This window comes from Denticeps clupeoides, chromosome 17, assembly GCF_900700375.1.
Source record: "Denticeps clupeoides chromosome 17, fDenClu1.1, whole genome shotgun sequence".
Lineage (NCBI taxonomy): Eukaryota > Metazoa > Chordata > Actinopteri > Clupeiformes > Denticipitidae > Denticeps > Denticeps clupeoides.
Window position 1 is genome coordinate 10,562,571 of NC_041723.1, and position 23,679 is coordinate 10,586,249.

Here is a 23,679-nt window from a genome sequence, read left to right on the forward strand (position 1 = left end):
AGTCTGTTTACCCGCAACTTGCCCAGTAGGAGAATGATGAATTACAGCCATCAGCACGATTGATCTGGGTACCACATAATCTCATAAACATGTCTGCTCCTGGAACCGTTCTGGCAGGACACCAACATTCCCCTTGAGAAGGAGGCTCACAGCAAACTGCACTTGATTCGCGGAGAGATTCAATCATGAAATATTAATCAAATAAGATCGGAGATACACTTTGGTGACTTCACAGCATCGCTGTTTTAGAGTGATTACAGTGAACAGTGGGCTTTCAATGGAAATAGACATTCCCATCACCCCTTTTGACTCCACCCCTCCTCGGGTCTGCAGGACTTCCTGGTGCCACTGCCTATCAATGTATTGTAATGCAGTCTTCTACACCATAGGCCCAAGTCCAGTTCTCTTGAACATAGAGGTGTGTACGGAGAGACAGATGCTCCAAAATGAAGGACACATCAGGTGAGTCTTCTGCACTGAGTCCAAGTCCCATTGTGGTGACCTTCTATTAGACACCCTTCATAGAACAGCTTACACTGACTAGGGTTAGTTCTAAGTGATGCTAACCAATGGGATTATGGTTAGTTCCTACTGGTGGAACTACCCCCTTTGTGAACGGGTTCACACAGAAAGAACTATGACTGATTGTAGTTCCAGCCCCTGTTTTTCAGGACCAATTCAGTTCCTGCTTCACACTTGGGTCTAAACCGTTGCACTAGGACCTACCAGTGATGTAAGCCTGCTGATTAGTGAATGCATGCCAAATGAAACACTGGCACCTGGAAATGTACTAATTCATGTGAAAGAAACTAATTTGGGAAGCAAAAAGACATTTTTACAATTTCACATGACTTAGTTGGCGGTACCTTTGTCTGAAATGCTCCATAACTTGTTAGGTGCTCACATGTCGTTGTATATTGAGTACTTTTATCCGTTTTGGCGGCATTTTGCAGATGCTATTCTATGATACCTTTGTTCAGCAGGATCTGGTTAAACGAAAAGTTGCCTAATTTGCAATGCGATCTCGCAGTGACACGGTATATTGTTAATTTGAGTTGGTTTGTTGTAGTATTGTTCTTTTTTCCGTACAAACCATGCAGCCAGTTTACATTCCTTTACAGATACTCACAGATCCAAATAAACTATTCGGGAAAAAAAAGCTCCGGGAGAAATGAGATCTCCGGGGAGCTCTCCAGGTGCCAAGTTCCCATAAGTGTATGCCAAGTGATGACACATTTACCGTATTCCAAAAATATGAATTCTTTTTATATGACAGCAAAACGCTACTATATGTCACGTCGAGATCCACGGCTGATGCCATGTGGCCATGGCTTCTTAGTTAGTCAGAGGTGAACAAGTTGGCTAGAACACTCTTGCCAGACCACAAAATCTTCGTATCGATAAACAACCCCATTAGCAGTGATGGCCATCGGTGTTCACACGTTTCTCCCGCTGAGCTCACATTTATATAACCTTGTTTATTATGAAGCCTTGTTCAGTCTCAGTCTCACACTGAACCTTTCCCCTTGACCACCCCAGGACGCTGCCTTCGTATTTCTGCTGTTTGTTCTGGACCGATCCTGCCACCTATTGACACTGCCTTTTGCATCACCCGACTTTTTGTTTGGACTCTGCTTGCCTCGGCATGTGCTCTGTAAACACTGTGCCTCGCTCGCCCGCTCGCTCCCTCAACCAGCCCTGGTCTGAAGTTATTAATTTCACATTTCGTTGTCTTGCCGCATGGAGACATGCCTTGTTTAACTGAGATTAATAGTCCCTGGTGGATGAGGGCCATTGAGAGGCCAAAGGATGATCATTTCGACCGGGGTGTGGGCTTTCACTGGGTCACTTTAGGACAGGAACAATTTTCAGTTTTAAGCCACTCCACTACACTATGTGTTTTAGGTCTTTGTCCTGATTCACCGCTCAGTCCTGAGTGCTTTATTGGACTGTACCACGGGTTCCTCTGGGATTTCTCAGTTCTTGCTCTATTCCTTCTTCCATTCTGTAGTCTTACAGTCCCTGCTGCAGAGTAAAATCCTAAAAGCCTGAAGCTGCCACCGAAAGGTTCACTGCAGGGGTGGTGCTTGCACTGCAGTCTTCTATGCATGATATTTATCTCATTTGTCTGAAAACCCTTCCTCTTCCAAACTCTATCTTAGACGGATTGAATAGTTAGATTTTCCTCACAATTTTGAATAAATTAGTCCATCTGGAGATTACAAATATGAGGAAAGCATGGGATCTGTTAAAATAATCTGTGGGGGACACAAAATGTTCCAGGATCCAGTGGTGTTCTGTCACATGTAGAAAAAAGAACTTAGTTTTAATGTCAAAACACCATTCGTTTTGGCAAGAAGACATGATAACCAAGCAATTCTTACAGTATGTGGAATAACATAAGGCCTCATGCACAGTTTCCCTGCCTCATGCACACTTCTGTCTTGCAGGACTGCTTCTTTCTGCATCAAGAAATGATGAAGCCGGACCCTTCCCACACTTTTACAGTCACCACACGCTTCTTGATGGTCTCTCTGTCTTGCCCAAGGGGGTCCAGCACTTTATTTTTGAAGGCTCCCTATTTCAGTATCTTCTGAAGTAATGCAATTTCACTTAAATGTTCCTCCACTTATTCTAATGCAAACCATTCAAACACAGTCCTTTCTGTTTCAGCGAGCATATGTTCTGTTTTTGTGTTTCTTTTTGCGTTGCTGCAGCTTTCTTTTGCTTTGGCTCTCACACCAAAATGGACACTGCGAAGACACACATCTGAGGTTGATGGCAAATTTACCCCCCGGGCCGGGCCATGGTAGCGAGGCATAATAACCTCTCCTAAACTGCGCCTCAAACCAGCATAACAGATTATCACTGAATTAGTGTCTACTGCAGCAGGACGCTCTGCAATTAGGCCCGGCAACAGATGCTCAGTAAGCTGAACGGCCACCGAACAGGCCGAACAGGCCACTGCGGAGCTCAGATCATGCCATTTCACGCTGACACATTGTGATCTGAATATTAACAGGCCAAAACATGGGAATCAGGGACAAAATTAGTCCAAGTGCATCCAGAATCAGATAAAAGCTGCAGTCAGAAATGATCATTTTGTTTACTTTGATTTAAAGATTTAAAAGGTCATATACATATATAATGTAATCTGATTTATTTAGGCACGTTCAGTGATTTTTAAAATGTCAGTGAATCGGCAATTTCAAGAAGAGCAGGAGTTCACAAAAGGCTCTGACAGGGGGCTAAAATACATCTCGTTTGATATTATGTAAAGTAGCCTTTTAATCCATTACAGCTTATCCCGGCCGGTGCGGTCAGTGACTCTGCATCTTTTGGTGGCTGGGTGGGTGAGGAAGCCTTTAGTGAACATAAGACTTCCAGGAAATAGTTTTTTTTTAACCCCTTCAAAAACTCAGGAGGTCATCTTCATTATTCAGTAGCTGCATTTTTATTCATTCAGTAACTACTTGGAACAAAGACATGCAATGGGTTGTGTGGCTCTAGTCATATTAAGGGGTTAAACACTTGAAGGCAAGTATTAGGTCCTTTAGGACGCTCGCTGCATTGCAATATCCTCCAGTGGTGTGGGCGAAGGTGAATAAATCACAACAAGGCGGCGAATTTGTGGGAAAAAACTCAGCTATCAAGTTAGAGTTTGTTTAGAAAAGCCTGTGGCTAAAACTTTGGAATAATGGAGAGACTTCCTCCAAGGGCTTCGTTCAAATGGGTTATTTCAAAATTGCCCTAAGTTAGGGATCAGCAGGAGAGAACAGATATTGTTTCACCCAGGTTTTTTGCCGACTGCAAAAAAATAAGTGTGAGGTGTCTATAGTCAAAATTACAAACGTTCAACGCTATATTGTGTAGGGGACACCATGATGTTTGGCCTTGTGGTGTTTGCCTACCAATAATTCCCATCCACCCATTATCCAAGTCACAACAGTGTCACAGGTCACAAGAAAGCCAATGCAAAGCAAGTCTTTTCATAGGTGGCCATTTTGGTAGACATTTAGATGGTTTTAAAGAGGTTGAAGCCTCTTTGTTCCATTACAGTGTATAGCTGCCGTTGGGGTCACTGACTCTGCATCTCATTCTGACCAGGTTTAATAGCCTCATGGTTGTAAAATGGCATTTACTGAATGTAGGGTCTCTGTGATTTTCCAGTAGCTCATTAGTAGATTTGTAGATGCTGAACCTTAAACTCCATCAAATCACAAGGCATTTCTGACCATACACACAAGACAATTCCATTCTAGGCTGGTCTTGTCTGTCCATCCCAATCGGTGGAATGAGCTTCCAGTCGCCATCAGAACAGCTCCTTCTCTGTTCAAGAAACTCTTGGAAGACTCGTCTATTCCTAAAACTAAAGCTTGTACCACATTCTTCAATCACTCATATTTGTTACTTCATGCACATTGGGCAGCTTATTAAGCATTTTAAGATTAATTCTTAGTTCTGATCTGTGAGTTGCTTCGGATGAAAGTGTTTTATAGCTTCTGTATCTGACTTATTAAATATAAGATAAGATAAATCTTTACTGTCACTACTCAAGGAATAACGTAATTTAAGGTGTAGTCGACTCAGTGTGAGGCATATAGTTCAGACAGGAAATAAGACAGATTTAAATAACAAACACATTAAATTGTAGTTAACATAATATATGCAAATTTCACTGGAAAAAATATAAGTACAAATGTACAGTCCATTGCACGTTGTGTGAAGATATTGCACATATATGGATAACAGTTTAGTTTGAGTGTAGAGTCTGGATTGCTTTTGGAAAAAAGCTATTGAAGGGTATTTTAAATACTTTTCAAATACTTTTGCCCTTGTTTTTTTTATTCACATGAGTAATTTTATGCTTTTTCTCATCACTCAGCCCAAGCTGTATCAGAACAGAACACCACTCGGATGCTGTGGACCCAATCAGACGTCAGCCATCAGAAACCACACTGTACTTACTCACCATTGATCAGCTCTCATGAGAATCAATTTCGGGAGAGGTAAACAGCCTGATAACATCACACACTCTTCCGACAATTCACGAACTCTCTTATAACTTACCGACCGCAGGCGTGTCTGTCTAGAACTGAAGGACGAAGCAGGCTGAACTGCGCTTGCACGGGCCACATTTAATAAGCTCTCTAATGCTCGCGCTGATGATAGATTTTATTTTTGTTCTGCCCACGAAGACGAAGGCGCGAGCCCAGACCTCTACGGCGAAGAGACGGATGAACAACAAAGCAGTTGTTTATCGGCATCAGATAAAATGAAAATCTAACGAGGCCCGAAGCGCAAAGGGTTAACACGTGCGCTGTTTTATGAATTTAAATGACATAATTACTGCGTAATTAATGTGCCAATCCTACTCCTACAAGGGTACGGACGTGGTAAGCCGTTCACTGATTATGAAGGGGGAAAAAAATAGCTCTGTGTGCTAAAGACGACATGATAATTCCATTATAGTGCTTGTCATTATAATTACAGATCCATATGCACAGGATATTAGACAACGCTCTCAGCCTTCTCCGGTCCACACAACACGCGATGAGCCCCCACCATCTAACTAGATCATAGGCATGGCATTCTCTGGAGTAACCGTGAGTGGCCCTAGTCTAATTTAACGTGAATTATGATAAATTGGTGAGAAGAGGCGCTTGAGAGGAACTATTTATGCCTGCCAGCCGCCAAGTGAGAACATATTTCATTGTGCATGGAGGGCTTCACGTGGCAAAACAAGCACAGGGCCGCAGTGGAAAATGGCTGAGAATGTGTCTTTGTGCACAACAGGATCTGTTGTTTGCGAGCAACAGCTCTCCAGAAACAACACACGATCCTTGACCCTTCAGATCCCAGGAATACAACGCTGACAGATGCTGAGAAGTGTATTTGATGCAACTGTCTCCTCCACCATGGCAAAATGTCTGACTGAAAAAGACTGGACAGCATTTCCTCTTACATTTTATTCAGGCCACCTGAAAAGCAACATTGTACAACCACGTACCTGACTCCCGCGAAATCTGAATGAAGGACTCAACGCCACTCTCGCCATAGCTGCCTTCGGATGCCAGCGTGGAAACGTAGTTCCATCCCATCGCCATGACAATGTCCAGCATGGCCTGTGCCTGGTAGGAGTCGGGGGGCACAACGCGGGAAAAGAAGTCATAGCGGGTGTTGTCACTCAACTCAGGTGCCGTGGACGCATAGCTTATCTGAGGTATCTGTGAAAAAGGAAATACAATTTTTACCTCCTTTACCAGGAATCTCCATTAATAACATATTATTATAGCATGTATAATGCATCATATATACTGTATATCTTACACCTTATTAATTCATATCTCTTGCTGCTATATAAATGTGTTTCGCCAATCTGAATGACTGAATTAAGCACTGATTACATGTCTTATTTGGTCCTGACGACTACATCAAATATCACGCTTGGAATATCCACTGGCAAACTAGTAGTATAACATGCACAGATAATATAGGGAGGAGAACAGGATATTGTGATTTAACAAAAAATAAGTGTGGGTGGCACAGCAAGCAGTCCTGTCTTATATGTATCTGTCTATCATAGTCTGAGAAAAATGCATGTCATTTAAATTTTATCACAGGAAGGTCAAATTCTTACTCTACATATTGTGGCTGTGGCTGAAATATAGATAAGGGCTTATCTGAAACTTTTCACATTCTTAAGGTTAAAATGTTGAAATTTTTTTTTTAAATATATAAGATAAGTACCATGAAAAAATTTAGATAAGAAGAATAGTGCAATAACACAATAAAATAATAATAATATTATATTTTTTTAAACAATGTGTTGACTATATGCATTACTCTAATAGCAAATGTTCAGCCATATCCAGATTTTACAGGAAAACTGTACACCTTTTGTTGGGTGTAAATTACAGATAAACAGGCTATAGGCTTTCAGCGCTCGCTGAATGTGTTGTGCCCGCTGGCTTTCCACGACTGGTCAGGAGGCTGGGCTGACCAACAGACTGTCCCTTTGAAAGCAATTGACGGCCAGATTGATTTCTCTTCAGCGAAAGGCCAGGCTGTCCAGCGGGGCGCCACAGGCAGTACACATTGCCATTCGCAGAGAGGCGAGGAGAGGCTTGACACCAATACAAATGGTAATGGGCGACTGGCAGCCCAGGTAGACCATGGCTCACTGTAGGCCGGTTGTAAATACAAATTGTGTTCATGTCGTTCATGAGGTGGCAGAAGCGATGAGCAGCAAACCCCATTCGTAAGGGAGGACTGCGTGCTCGCTCTGGAATTCTTCCAAACTAATTACCAATCGCCCGTGTCTGTCTATGCGCTGCATGGCCAACACCCTCAACTGACACGCACCCGAATGGATGGCGAATCTGTTTCCTGACGAGAGACGCATTTCATCATTGCCATGTTGTTTGTGTAAACAACCAACTGCCGACAGGCAGAGCCATTTAGAGAGATTATGGATGGTCTGGATCTCACACGGCTCTCTTGGTTTCAGCCAAGGAACAATACTGTCATATCATAAAAATGTTACTGTTACATGTATGGCATGTACATTTTATTATTATAGACAAGCTCTGGATACACGTTTTACCAGTAATTAAAGCAATAATTAAGCTTAGTCTGTAATTAAATGAATAATTATTATAGTAATAACTATTATTATTTCCTCCGCTACAAGTTTTATACTACCAAGTGAAACAGAAACCATCAGAATTCATCTTGGGAAGTTAACTGTGAGTGAAGTGCAACTAAACGTACAAAAAGGATATCTATATTTTCCAGTGATTCACTTGACAGTAATGAGCTGAATAAATAAATTGTATTGTTGTTCAAAATTTGCTGGACGGACTGTCATTACTGTTTTAATTAAATGATTAAATATTTTAATTAAATGTCATTAGGAACAAGGACATAAAACGCTTTGTAATAATCAAAGCAAACGGCATCCCTTCTCTTTATGATTCTGATGATGAAACATCCTCAAAGGGGCTGATGTTTATTATATATATAAATATATTATAAATATATTATTTTTTATTATTACAAAACTGAAACAAAAGAATAAAAATGGAGAAGGCAGAAGCAGGTTCAAATGGACTTCTTAGTTAAATATACAGTGGTCTAGACTAAATTTTGCACTGGTTACTCTGGTCCACCTAACTATTTTCTTAGGTGCACCAGCACAAAAGTGTTTCGATAAGTGCAAAAATAGATGCTGAGTTGGTGAAGCCGCTAGCTTCTGCCGATTATGAAAGCAAAGTCTGGGGTGTGGAAAAAAACGTGACTACAAATACTTGAGTATAAAAATGTACAAATGACAAACCATGTTGGTACAATCATGTAGGCCGAAGTCTGCGATAATGTTGAGTTTGGGCTTGTCAAGCTATGGTCTAACTTTTAAGGTTGGATTAAAGCTCTAAATACATGGCTACAGTTTCATCTACGTGGTCCAGCCAACTCACCTCTGCTCACCAACTGCTGGAATATCTGGACACGGCCAATCAGAGGCAGGCCCCGCCCAATATGATCTTTGATTGGTTAATAATACGATATATTCCTAATACAATCGCACCATTGAGAAATTAGGCCTCTCGTGCAACACACTGGTCGTACTTTAGAGCCTGGCAGATAGATAGTACACCACTAGTCAACCAGTTGGTGTACAGTAGCAAAGTAAACATACTGTATTTTGTACCACTACTACCATTACAGGTGGCCGGCTAGGCCACCCACTGCCCGACAACAAACAATCCTCCATCTAAACCCTCTTAAAGACTTTTATTTCATAACCACTTGTAATCAATGCCTTCAGTGTTTTGTGCTTATGATTTATGATTAATAATAGACATCAGTGCCCTTTTCATTTTGCTACAAATCCTTTTATATTTCTACTCAATTGAAAGCTGGCAATCTCTACTTTACCTCAAGAACTGTACATGGTTTGTGTATGTCGTCCACTGCTGATCCTAATTATGACAGCAATATATTTTGCTGCGGTGCATCTAATGGAGCTGTCATGCCTGGCAAGGCTGAACTACAATGATGGACAGCATCCTGACAACAACAATTAACCCCCCCGGGACACCTTCATTTGCAACACGGCGAGGGAAACAACGCATCACATTAAGGACAGGCAAAAGAAGAAGGGGTGTGTACAGTAATCAGCGAGCTCTGTGTTCAGCGAATACTGCGCAGGGCATTTTTTCTCGTTTTATTAAAAAAATTTCAGAAGTGGCTGAGCTGGACCTTTTCTCAGAGTCCCATGAACACGTTAAAAAATAGAGAGAGCTGGTGTAGTTACACCTGCTCCATAAATATTTGAGCAATCTTCAACTTTGTAATTAAGTCTGCACAGCCTGTCAAAGTCTATTGTTCCGTACGATTTATTTCATAGCAGAACATCTTCACTCATAAATGCTGTTACTGCCAAAATAGCCAAAGACATCCTGATTATGTCTACCCATCCATTTTTCTAAAACAGCTTATCCTTGTCAGGCTTTTGGAAAAGTAGGCAAGATTTCGGAAGAGGCAAAAGAAAAAAAAAAGACTCTGACATTCTGACACCATCCAATCAGCACACACGTCAGACTTCATTTAACATCACCAGTTTGCCGGACCACCGAACAGGGGGAGAACATGAAAGCCCCCAGATATCAGCTATCTTCTGCATCACCAAGGATATTTTAAGTCATTTCTAAAAAAAGTTGGAAAGCTCTGAAAAAGTGAACGACGACACATATTGAACAAAGTTTTCCACGTCACGCAAAGGACATGGACCATTTTGTCTTCTCGAAACCAGCTTCCACTTCCCAGTTCCAACAGCAGTTCCCTCTGACGTACACAGAGCAGCACAAGTGGAGCATTGCTGGAGAAGAACTGACAAGCAGACACTGTAACACTGCGGCTTATTGCAAAGGTGTGAATTACCACTCCTGTGCTATTTTCAGATTGGCGCTTCTGTCTGCGAGAACGCACTCTCAGGGGTCCCCAAAACTGCAGGATACAGCACCGACTTTTCTCTCCTCCAGCAACCATGCTTGGTGTAATGAGTACAATAAAAGTTGAACAAAAAATATTAATGTTTTGCTCCAGATTAAGATGAAACTGAAGTAAGACTGTCATATTACTACAGACGAAAGTAAACAACGTGGCAAATAGCTTGTTGCGATTAAAAGAGCGTCTTTGAAAGAGCTTTCGTGCTGAAACCCAAGGGAATAAAAGATAATATTACTCAATACAACAGTCACAGTGGCAGGACATGGCGAGGACAAAGGACCCATACTTCACGAAACAGGGGTTTAATACATGGTGAACAGGACAAGGGGAAACATCAAGTAACAACGACCCGACGGCAAACAGACACAAACAGGGCGGCTTTATACAATCACACAGGTGAAAACAATCAGGAAACATTAAAACAGGACCAACATGAAACTCCGGTCTGAACTCCGGACCCGGAGTAGCCCTTCTGAAGATAACAGAGGTAGTGTGTGTGTGTGTGTGTGTGTGTGTGTGTGTCAGGTCAGAGTGGAAAGTTCTGATGGCCTGCTGAACGAAGCTATTATATAGTGTGGCACTGAGGCCTTCATAATGCTGGTGGCTTCCCTGATGCAGCGTGTGTGTGGTAAATGTCTGTTATGGAGGGAAGAGAGTCTCAGATGATCTTCTCAGTTGTCCTCACTATCCACTGTAGGGTCTTGCGGTCCGATATGGTGCAGTTCCCAAACTAGGCAGCTGGTCAGAATGCCCTCAATGGTCCCTCTATAGAAGGTGGTGAGGATGGGTGGTGTGAGATGGGCTTTCCTCAGCTTCCACAGGAAGTAGAGACGCTGCTGGGCTTTCTTGTCTGTTGAGCTGGTGTTGAGATTCCAGGAGAGGTTCTTCTCTAGATAAACACAGAGTAACTAAGAAAACTCTGGGAAAGAGACTGAACGAGAAGATGATAAGATGATCCAGTTGTTCCTGCAGACTCTGACAGTAAACTACCTGAATTCATCTCTATGTAAGGATGAATTTTGCATCTGTGCTAAAGGTCAGATCCCACACAGGAAATAAACAAAATGCAGCTGTGTTAATTGGTTGCATTTGTTTTAATGCATTAAATGTTTATTATTAAATCACAGCAATTAACATCTCCAGCACCCACAACCCTGCTGTAGATGAGGTGCTTATTGAAAGAGAGGAGTGATAATAGATTTTTAGTGTGCATCTGTGTGTATTTCAAGGTGATAATCACTATTCTTAATGCAACAAACGTGTGTGGAGTCATAGGATCAAACACCGTGTTCGATGTGAATTGCACTGCCAGATGCCCATTGATGGAAATAAGCACAGCGGGGGCCGTTAAAAAAGCGCGCGACCCCAGATGCGGTTTTTCTTCCGTGTAGCCGTTCTGTTGTGGCAGGTATATTTATGCTTTAATAAAGGATGTAGCAACACACGTTTCCAAATTACTTAAATGTTCTTTGAGAGTACAAGACATCAGACGCAACCTTTTATTCAGCATGAGGGAGCAAATAAGATTTGATATGCCAGCGGCAATCCTGGCAATTCCAGACATAATTAGTAACACTGCCTCCTGGTCACAGTCAGAGACAGGAGATATCAGCCTGGCTGCATTTATTTACTTTACTTTCTATTTGGTTCCATGGAACAGAGGGGGGAAAAAACATTGCCATAAAAGTTGCATCTTGCAACATCCCTCCCTGTGACTGCATAGTGCCGTCACCAAAGTCAAATGTCCTTTTTCTCTGCACAGTGTAGGTTTAACTATTTGCATTTCCTTTAAACAGCATATGCGTAGATTAGGACCATAAACAAATTGCTCCAATTATTCGGTTATGAATATGTGTTTGTTTTGTTACCGACGGCTTTTAGGAGTGTGTATAAAGAGTCAAAAGAAGCTTCTCTCTGTGTTGGCTTTGCATGCTCCAGTTTCCTCCTGCAGTTCAATGTGAAAGTGATTGTTTTTGTCATTGTGATACACAGAGCAGCACACATCACCCTTAGCGGGCAGTGGGCAGCCATGATGGTGGGTGGTGGACCTCAGCGCCACCTCGGCGGTTCGGGATTTGAACTGTTGCCTGCCAGGCGTAGAGCCCATAACAGAAGAAAATAAAGGACAAAACCCACTGAGACAAAACGGTGCTATTTAACAAGCAATTTCTTAATGAACAAGATAAATAAAAAATACGAAATACATATGAAACGAATTACAATGAATAACGTCAAACAAACACAGACAAGCAGCGAGACACATTGCACACCGCAGACCGGCTACCCACAGCAGAAACAGATGGGCTCAACTGGCAAACATCAGCCATCCTAAACCCACAACACAAGCACCAAGTCATAACAGAACCCACGGCCTGCTGGTGGACTGCTATCCTCTGTCCCTGCCTTGTGCCCATGGATTGATGGCCCATAAGTAAGGGTTCTGTGGACCAATTGCAATGCTCGAAACAACAAGTCAAGCAAAGCTCCATGCTACGCATCCGGTTTTAGAAACAGTGTGTGACATTACCACCATTGATTACCCCCACATTTCTCCACGAGGCTGGCATTTTCCAAAGTTTTGTACCTGAAGCTCCTTATAGCCGAAACAGCGCCTAAGAGAACACCAGCAATCACTCAGCAGCTAATTACCCAGAATCCTCTGAATAATAAGACATAATTGTGGCGTAATTGTAACTCACGCCAAATAAAGCACCGTGACAGCTGACCGACAGAGTAGCTCATTAGAGGGCTGAAAAGTGCTGATGTCTGAGGAGAGGACAGCATCGGGAGACCACCCACCAGTGACGCCTTTGAAACTCCAAGGCTCAACACCAGCTCTGCAAGTCCCGGCTGTCCCACTGTTTATGAAAATAGTCAAATTGTTTTTCAAAAAGCGCATTGGAAAAATGAGCACTAGTTCTCCATTCATTAAATGCACAATTGTTTTTGAGTCCATTAAAAAATACTTAATAAAAATGGGCTAAAATGTTTGGATCTCGAAGCTCTACAGGCCAATTGGCTAAAAAGTGCAGATGATGTGCAACTGTTTTTCCTTTGTTGCCAAAATGCCACATTCAATAATGGGAACGGGAAGCCTGAAATACTTCATGTTCACGTCCAAGAGAAAACAGCTCCCCATGCAAAAATATCTGGATTTCGTCAGCTGCCCAGACACCAATCCATTTCAACAGTCAACCATGCCTCAATATTTATTACAACTGCTACAAAACTATGCTACGGTCTTCAAGTCTTGGCCCCAAAGGTTCAAGCACTGCCGATATTCCGGTCTTCCATTCCCTGTGAGTCCTGTGAGCCTCTGTGGCCATTTGTGTTAATCTAACCAGCCACCACTTGACATTAAATTTGCCCCATACAACCTTTGCTTTTAAATCCAAGCTTAAAACTCATCTGTTCTGTTCAGCTTTACCAGACTTTTAAAGTTTTTACGTTATTCTCTACAGCCTCCCCATTTTGTTTTTGTTGTTATTTATTTATTCGTATTAGTTAGCTTCTTCTGTCCACGTATTTTACTTTGTACCTCTTGTGTATTTTAGTATGGCCTTTTATGCCTCTACAGCACTTTGGTGCAGTGGAACTGCTGTTAAAGTGCTCTAGAAATAAAGTTGACTCACTTCATGGGGAAACTGAAAACAAAGCCTAGATTTGGACTAGATACAGAATAAAAAAATGTGTTCTGGATTTCACTGAATATATCTGCACTTACATTATGCTTGTTGAAAAAATAAGGTTATGTAATTAACAATGAAAAATTGCAAACAAGGTCAAAAGAACATGAAGGGAGACTCTTGGCTTCTCTCCTCCACCAAGTTAGACAAACGGGGATGGTTTCCCAACAGTCCTGAAGGTTTATGCTGAACATTGTACAATCATTCACTCATGTTAATGAGCATCTCATGATGCAACTTTTGATGATGATGATGATAATAGAGAACAAAGCATTCATGAAGGTTAAAAGATGTGACTTTGAAAAAACAAACTTCACTTTCTCCTGCAACAAAAATGGTACAAATGTTTCTTGGATTCATTGGATTCTTCAAAATTGCCCCATAAGCACCACATAGGATATTTTGACAGATATTGTATCAGGCAAGAGATTCATACCTACATCCATCAAACTCATAAATGTGTGTACTTCTTCAGGGTACTGATTACACTAATACTGCACAGGTACTAACAGGAAGCCTAACTGGAGTATACAATGGGCAAAGTCTAGTTCCAGTTTTGTAGTATCAGGGAGTACTTGATTTTCAGACTAGACTGTTTTCAATAACAGAACTGCCACATTTTTACAGAAGCATGAAGGAGTGTCGGAAGGGGGCAGTTAGAAGAGCACATGCATGTCACTGCCATATCTGGGGGTCAGAATGGCAGGTTATTGTCCCACAGCCTAGCAGCACCAGGTAAATTCTATAAAGGGCTCTGTCACCTCAGTACTGTATGCGACGTGATCTAATGTCCCTTGCTCGCTTTCGGTCCCTAATGGGCTCAGATTTATGCCGGGGTATGTCCCACGCTAATATTTCCTTTGGCTTTCATTGACTCTCTAAAGTAAAAATATGATCCCTCCCTGCCTTCAGTCACTTTCTAATTATCCGGGTGAAGGTGGCCACAGCCTCTACCTGCACATCTCATGACAAATGGCATACAGAGTTGCCTCTGCAGATGGTATAAAGTGCATATCCCAATACTTCTCTGGAAAAAAATGTGTTCAATGTAATATGTTGCATAATACTAATAACGGTATTAAAGATGTCACCAAGCATGCTCCATTGTCAATGTAATAAATATTACCTCATTCTGAACCTGCTCTAAGCACAGTGCGTGTTGTATAGGTGACAATAAAGACTAACTAACTAATCTATTTATCTAAATCCTGAGAACGCCTTTGACCTTACACTAGCAAAAAAAGACACCATTTTGAAATGAGTGCCGTGAGTGTTTTTTTTATTTGCCACCTAAAAAAGTGTAAAGCAGTATATTCCCAGTATATTCATTACCATGTCTGCCAAGTTCTGAGACACAAATCATATGGTGATAACATCGTGCCCAAGGAAAAAGGATAATTGGCATATTTACAGTGTCACTCATTTCACTAATTTTGCAGAAAACAAAATGATCTGCAGTGATCATTGTGAACAAAATGATAGCTGCAGTGATTTTGCAATGAAAATGGTTGGTAGATATTTTTCAATGAGAGAATTGTTTTTTTTCTCCTGGACTCATGTACAAGATCGCTTTATATATAAGTGAACATTGTATTATCATTAGCTGAGTGAATAAAGTGCCGGAATGTTCCTTAAGTTCAGCTGGAAGGATACCTGTGGCATTTGGATGGCATTTATAAATGTTGCCTCCGGACAGGAAAATGTGCTTTCTGTTAGACAGAACAATTAAATGGGAGCTTAAGTTGACCACCTCTAACAGGAAGTGCAGGGCTACGTATGAAATGCAAACAAATTGCCTCATCTGTTTAAATGTGACAAAATAGCAGGATCTCCACTTGGTACGAATAAAGACGATCCATGGCGACGCCATTCAATGATGGCGAGGCATGGCATGGATGATGGAATCAGTAAATAATGAACTTCTGCAATTTCAACATGTCCCCTTACCACTTTCATACAGAGTTTATATGATTCCTAAATAAATAGTTTGCTGTAACACTTGCTGGGTAAAATAAATTGTATTTTTTTTTTTTTTTGCATATCAAAAATACTATTATTTTTCTCTACCTGAAATGTAACAGGGTTCATCATTGGGGTTCATTTTGCACAAACACACCTGTCTTGAAGGCAATAACTTCCCTGTTTTTTTGCCTCCTGTTTTTTCTGTACAAAATGCTTTTTCCATTAAAATTTCTCTCATGCAGTGTGACAAAAATGCCCCCTATTTGATTAAAACATCAACCAAGAAACAAGAGATGCAATGGCGAAAAGTGAAAAGATTCATAAGACCCACAGCATACTCATGAATTCTGGAAGATGTGAGAATTCTCAAAGGATGGAGAGGGATGAAGATATTTCTTTAAATGCATTGAAGGATGTCCTTCCCTCTCTGCTCTTTTGCTGTCATGGTCATCACTCACTGTCAGAAATCTGAGTGCAATAAGAGTCCATTTCTTTTCCCCGGGGTACAATCTACTTCTAATTATTGGACTTCAAGGGACCCGTGTGTACCTACTGCCACAGTAAACAGACAATGTATCCCAAGTAGCGCTCAATACTGATCAGATAAACACATTCAAAGTAATTTATAGAATTGGCTAAGTTGAATTGAAAGTGGCAGAATCATTAAAATCATCATCAAAATGAGACCAAACACACATTTCCTGGGACTATAAAACATGGTTAGGATATTTGCAAAACAGAACTGTCCTTAGACCTACTTTACTTCATATTAAGAATAATAACAGAAGATACAGAAGATGCTGGTCCTGCTTTCAGTTTGCTAGAAAGGTGATCACTATGGGCCCTATTTTACACTACTTTCGGCATGAAGCAAATGCAAGTGCTCCATCATCTAAGGTGTAAATATAAGGTCTCAATATATAAAAATACTCTATGACTGCATTTAATGATTTAAAAAAAAGAATGTAAAGGTTTTTGATTCAGTTTGTAGTGCATTGAGTACTTTCAGTTTCAAAAGAGCTACAGGAAAATTTTTTTAGATGGGATATGAGCAATTTTGTCCGAACGTGAATAGAACTTGTGGTGTGACAGTCAGACACGCGACCCAAAGTGTTTGACAGGTTCCAATTTCCACACTGAGACTGCTAACGAGAGTGATATGTGTAAAGTGTGGTGTTAAAGGATTCAGGTTTTTATAGCACTTCCAAAAAAAAAAATGCCTCAGAAATTGGAAAACATGCAGAGTTTAGAGGGTTAAACAAAATGCAAATGCATAAGTGAAAAACAGAATAATTAGGCGGCAATCAGATTAAACAACACTTTGGGTGATAGGACAGCTTACAATTCAATTTATATTTCATGTGTACCATGTACCTGATTCCATTTTCAAAGTCGTCTGCATATCAAAGCCTCAAGCGCTGCACGGGAGCCGATTACGTGCTAATCAGCTTCTCTTTTATGCTTTGACATTTCAAAAGAATTTGCTCGCTCCTGGATCGACTTTACTAATGACTTCTTGTCTTTATATGGCCTAAGATATGCATCCCATACTAAACCAATTTGCCGGCGTGTGTCCGGCCATAATGAAAGGAAGCAAAAGAAAAACTGCACTGTCAATAATTCGGCCTGCTTTATCTGATGTTTTTATTGTTCTTCAACTGCCTGATCCGTGTAATCTTCCACCTACAGAGCAAACAAGGCAATAAAGGCCACGGTGAAAAGGGCTTTGCAAAAAAGCAATTAATGCTAGAAAAGCAGGCAGAAAAGCGAGTAGGCTGAAGATGTTATCACAGCAACAGTCATTCTGCCTGGCTTTTGCTCTTTATTCTGAACATTCAGGATCTTGACAAGGGATCTTGATGCCGCGTTCCCTAGAAATTCCTAGAATTCCTACAACATCATATGTCAAATTGGTTCAACTTGTCGTTAAATGAGGGGAGGATCATGTTGGTTCTTCACCACCCTGTAACTACACAGCTCAATGTAGTCAGGTCCCTCTGTGAAGCTAGATTTTCAGGAACAGAAGTGCCCTTCCATCAAGCCAATCTTCATCACGCTGCCTTGAAGCACAGACAGTGTATTGACAAGAAACAGGATCTCGAGTGGTCTCAGCTCATGTGACACCTTAAAACCTGAGAAGCTCGAGGAGGTGTCAGGAGGGTTGAGTATAAAGCTCAAGCAAACGAAAAATATGTTAACAGTTCATATAAAACAAAATATGAAACACAATTATGAAAAATATATAAATTAATTAAATAGAAATATGAAAAAAAAATATATAATAGTGAAAATATTTATATTTTGTGTATGTATGGATTTCAGAGTAACTGAATTCTATTCACATTTTATTTATTTTTGTAATTTATGCTATTGTAATTTTTCAGTAGTAGTTTCTGCTTCTAAATATACTATAACAGAACATTAAAATATATAAATCACAGCTTCACACACAATAAAAAACAATAATCATTTTGGAAGCTGATTTGCAAACACATGAATTTTATATGCATTCTCAAAGTATTTTGAATAATTAGCTTTTTTTTTGTCCTGTAACAGAATACATAACTATGAATACATTTATTGAAAGGGATTCAGTATTCATCCATCACTATCCATCAAGCTGTGAAAAAATAGAAATACTATAAAATGTATCAAGGCAACAGTGTTTGGTTGCCTTTCTCCATTATTTGGATCTATACTTTATGGATTTTTAAGTGTATTTCTTCCTATTACAGTGCATGCTACTTTGCACAAGTAGCTTTGGCTGGACAGGCAATGTTCCTAGACTCACACTTCCTCCCATCTAAAAGCTCTGTCTGCAAAAGAGGTGTTGTCATCTTTGGCCATTTGCCCTCGGGAGTTTAAACCTACAAAATAACACATTGTAATTTCAATGTCACGTCAAACAATTTGCAGTAATCCCGTTTCTCAGAGATGTGCTGGTCAGCCTGCCACAAAATTGTGAACCACTTCTCACGGCTGAATTGTAATGAATAATAATAATAATAATAATACTCTTTTCAAGCCTTAATGACACATCACATGCTGCAACCTTTTTTCTCTACGACTAGAAGGATGAATCAGTAATATGCGTCGACTGGACCATTGACCATAGATGTAGTCATAAGTAGGCATAATCTTTCTCATAAATCTTCTCTGCTCCTCTGTGCAAGTAAAAAGAAACCGCGACATGCGCTTCATCTTCACAACTTCTTCACATATTCCCTCAGTTGTACTCTGAGACAACGAAAAACCCAGACAACACATTCCTCCACCAGGGACAAGCCAGGCATCCAAAAGCAGAGCTGAACTGAGATCACGTCAGATTCCCTCTATCAGACGTAATGATGGCTCGGGGAGTCTGGACCTCCGGCAGACTGCTGCTTTCTCAGGACAGGCTACCGGGGGCCTGTAATTGTGTGACTACCTCTTCCTGATGGACCACAACATGCTGTGTACGAGGCCGCGAAGGCACGGCACGTGTCAAGCGTGTATTATTCTCCTCGTCAAAAGATGGACTAATGGAAGGCAACCGCTCAAATAATAACAACTGTGTTGGCTATTGCGGGCCCACAGAGAGGCAGAGACGATCACAGCACCCCATGTCATGCATGCATCACTCACAATGAAGGGGGACAAAAGAGACTCTGTATTCATTTAGGCCTTTGCTAATCAGTCCTATGCAAAAAAACACACAAAGAGAACACTGCAACAGCATGCTGGATGGCACGAGCAATTTAACATTTTTATTCCTCACAACAAGGAAGCATGCCCCTCATAACCACCGAGACGCTACCTTGCATGGCATTAATTGAAGCATATTGGGACACTAATTGGGGCATATTTATAAAACTTTTGCGAAGCCTTATTATGATAATTAGCCATGAATCTTTGATGAAGAGGGCACCGTCAGCCGTCTTGCTAAAGGTTTTCTGGATCTTTTCAAGTCCTTAAAAGCAGCATAGTGATTAATGTCAGTTTTTTCCTTCCTTCAGTGACACAGTGCAATAAGCCACCCAAGATGCAACATTAACAGATTAAAGGATGCCAGAACATTTCCGGAGCTAAAATCTTACATGAAGCTGATTGAAATCCTTATTTAGTGCCAATGAGCAATCATCTGAAGCATGATAGTACAGAATGCATATAATTCAAACCTCATTGGACACACATGACTTGAATGTCTAAATGGAAGATTAGTTGAAGTATTGATGCCGAGCACACAGACCACCTCTGCCCATCCATTTTCTAAATCCGTTTATCCATCCCATGGTGATGATGAAGCTGGAGCCTCTCCCAGCAATCTTCGGGTGCACAGTAAGCACAACCCCTGGCACAAGGCCACTGCAGGATGAAAATTCACACCGGTGTCTGCTAGTGGACAGCTAATCCATGGTGCACCACGGTTCAGCATAGAGAATTCATTACACAACACAAACCAAGACAACGGTTTCTTTAAAAGATCTAAAGATGTTGGCAGCAGCCTCACAGCATGCATCATAGTACAAAACAACTCAACAACACATGACTTCTATTCACACAGGTTGTGCTAGAGCACATCATTGGGAACCAAGGTTGAATGTATGTGCCACATTTAAAAGGCCTTCCAGTTATTCCTGATATATTGTGCGCACAATAGTGCAAGGTCACCATTACATGGACATTTGAGTCCCAGTTTTTTTTTTCCATAATGGAAGACATTCCATTAAAGGACGTGGAGGAAACTGGGGCGTCCTAAAGAAAAAAACAGCAAAGCTATCATGATTATTGTTATTACTGTTGGCATTTGAAAGGAGGACATGATTAATCAGCTTCCTCAGCTACGTCTGCAGAACAAACAGACACTTTCTGAAAATGAATGACCAAATAAGTGACACTGGATTCACAAAATAAAGCTCTGTGCTCTTTGACCCTCTATCTATACTTTACAATACTCCAAAAAGTTTGTCAAAAATCTTCCTCTTAAACACACACGGATCAGTAAACAATCCTTTCTTCTTCTTCTTCTTCTTCTTCTTCATTAACAGCTAACATTCAATAAGGCTTTGAAATTCATTGAGAACTGGATCTGCCCTCATGACAAGGGTCCCTCATTTTACTAGGTCTCTGGAATTCAATTTCATAAGCAGTAAAAAATCTTCTCCATTATTAATCAGCGCTGTAATAGGCGAGACAGGGTCACCAGGGATTATTTTTTGGTGGGGACTGTGAGGAGAAGACACTTGGAATCTATTTTTTGGCTGGCAGGGGAAAAAGGTATCATTTTCATATTACCTGTTTTAAGCCAATGAATATTTCATGTATTTTGAAGGCTGAACGTTAAGGTCATGATTGGGCACCAAAACTCAAGACAAACATTTTTTCTTGTCAAATGAAAGGCCTACACTCTCAGACGAGCGTAGCTGATTGAGCCATTCTACTGTGACCTTTGCACTTGTTGGAGGGAATGTTGGCTGACTGTCTGTAACTGGGGACTATGAACTGGTTCCAGGACTCAAACTTTTCCAACTTCCACAGTCTTTGATGAGGTTTCATATATGCCCACAGATGTCGTCCATTTTGACCCTTCTCTCAATCAATGGGCTGTGCTTATTGGTCCTCCTCAGCTCACCCCCAGGTTTTTAATCAGGTTTCAATTGGCAGACTGGGCTGATCTTTGCATTTCTAAAGAAACGTTCATTAATATGGATTGTCACCCTGAGGGAACATCGGAGCATGATACAGTTTGATTCTCATAGTGAGGACAGATTTTGCTGCAAAATTTGCTGGTATTTTATGACGTTTAAAAAATATCACACAAACAGCACCATATCACAGCACATCAAACCTTTCTTTAAGCAAAACCAACCTTGGACCTTTATAGCAATAAAACACAAATTTTCAGCAGAGTGTTACACTGTCAACGCTAGATTGAACTCAGTGGAACGATGCCCCATTCTATTCTTTCAAAGAGGACTTTAGTGTCATCTATGACTGAGGTCCGCAACAAATGTTGAAATGATTATTAGTGAAATGCAATAAAAAGGAGGAAAAGCTTGACAAAAATTAAATGAAATAAATAAAATCCAAAGCCTAAACCAGCTCAGGGGGCATTCTCATGAGGCTGTTAAAGGTTCCGTGAGTTGGAGCTGAAATGTCAAACCTGATGTGGGCATGGCCAAGCCCTTCTCTGTCCCCACGCTGTCAGACGACTGTGGGGGTTTGACATATATGTCACCTCACACTCCAGGGAGAAGAGGTGATGAATGAACATTTATGAATGACCTGACAAGCAGAGGTGAAAGCGGGCGGGTGAGTGTCCAGCAAATTTCATAAAGGTTAAGGCAGCAGGTTGTCTTGTGAAGTTTGCGAATGTGAAAGGTAACTATTTATTACGTTTCCCTCCTCCTCTTTCGGTGACATGCATGTCATTATGAGCATATATTTACTACATATTCAACCATCCCATCGTGAAGAAATCTCATAAGCTCAATTTTCCATTATTACTGCTTTCACCCTTCAGGCCTTCCTTATATATTCATGTAGATATTAGCCACCCGTTCATATTTTGGGTCCATATTTTGAAGAGAACGAGTCATGAACGTGAGTGGAATTCATGAGTTTTATGGTATGCCACATGTCATTTTTATCACTGTGAATTTAGTTCAAACGTAGCTTAAACCTATGAGCTCTAACTCATGTTTGCACTTGTTTGAACTGAAGTTCATTCTACTCCAAGCAATAAATAATTTGAATTGTTTTTTTTTTTTTTCAGGATGCATGAAGCAGAGGAGAGGTGAACAATATGAAGCGATAAAGGTCATGGTTTGAATTGAAAACTAATTTCACCTCTTGCTATGACCTACTGAGGAAGACCTCTGAAGCTGTCCACCAAGACATGAGCAGCAGAATCTGGTATTTCTTTAGGCTATTTTCAATTAAATGGTTCCAAATCAATGGTAAAAGCGTGACTCGCTTTTTTACTTTTCCATCAGGCAAATATTTGGCACACTACTACTGTACCTGCTGCCTGTTTTTTCCCTATAACCTGGAGACGCACCTGGTAGGAACTTTATAAGGAACTTTGGAGCTGCCGGTCGGGGCTGCGACATTTATGGCCATCGCCACATGCCCGCGGGTTTGTTTTTGTTCTCCCCTTTATTTCCATTGTTTTCGGCTCTCGTGCCTTTTTTGTGTTTCCTTGTTTTTAATAGATTTTTCTCCAGTATGTCCCGCCTCTGCACTTCCTTCCCCCGTCAGCTCGCGGACGTGACACAGAGTCACGCCGAGACAAGTGAGCCATTACCTTTGAAGACTTGTTTTTCCAGAGCATCTCACATCTCTGAGAGCTTGAGAGCTGGAAAGCCAAGTCAACACCTTGAACAACGCCAGTCATCATCCTCATCAAACCATTTGAAAAAGCTTTTTTCAGCATGGTAGTGGGCATTATCCTGCTAAAAGAGCATACATTGCCGAGAGCATAGCACTGCCTCAGCTGGTTTGCCTTCTTCTCACAGTGCATCCTGCTGACATGTCCTTCCCAGGTACACAACTCACATGCACCTGGGCCATCCACAACATCCCAAAGAATAAATGATTAATCAGACCAGGCCAGCGTGTTTGACACCCTTCAATCGGTGCAGCGTTAATATTCAGCTGTTTGTGTGATAGTACCTCTTCTGGGGACATTTGGACTTAAGTCTTCATTCCCCATGGCAATCTATCAGCTTTGTGCACCGATGACGCTGCTGCCAGTTCACAGGCTATCCTTCCTTCCTTAGACCTCTGGGTCAGTACTAACAACTGTAAGATGCAGCATGAAAACAGCCATTCTGGATTTCTTCTGAACTGTTGTCTCACTTCCCAATTAGGCCCTTGTCAATATCTCTTAATTCCTCATGATTGTGCAAATCTTCATTTTGCTGCTTCACTATTAACTACACTGCCTATGCATCACAAAGCAAGTATGTAAATTATTATTGGACCAGTGCTGGCCTAGTGGTTATGGTAGCGGCCCCGTAATCAAAAGGTTGCCGGTTCA

The 23,679-nt window shown here is 41.1% G+C and overlaps 1 protein-coding gene across 2 annotated transcripts in view; it reads right to left on the minus strand.

The window, feature by feature from the left end:
• grm8b (glutamate receptor, metabotropic 8b) overlaps window positions 1-23,679 on the minus strand; it is a 76,747-nt gene that overhangs the window by 36,866 nt on the left and 16,202 nt on the right. For both annotated transcript variants that reach the window (XM_028957907.1, XM_028957906.1), the window contains exon 3: window positions 6,011-6,227. In XM_028957907.1, coding sequence (XP_028813740.1) covers window positions 6,011-6,227 — 217 coding nt within the window. The remainder of the gene's footprint in view (window positions 1-6,010; window positions 6,228-23,679) is intronic.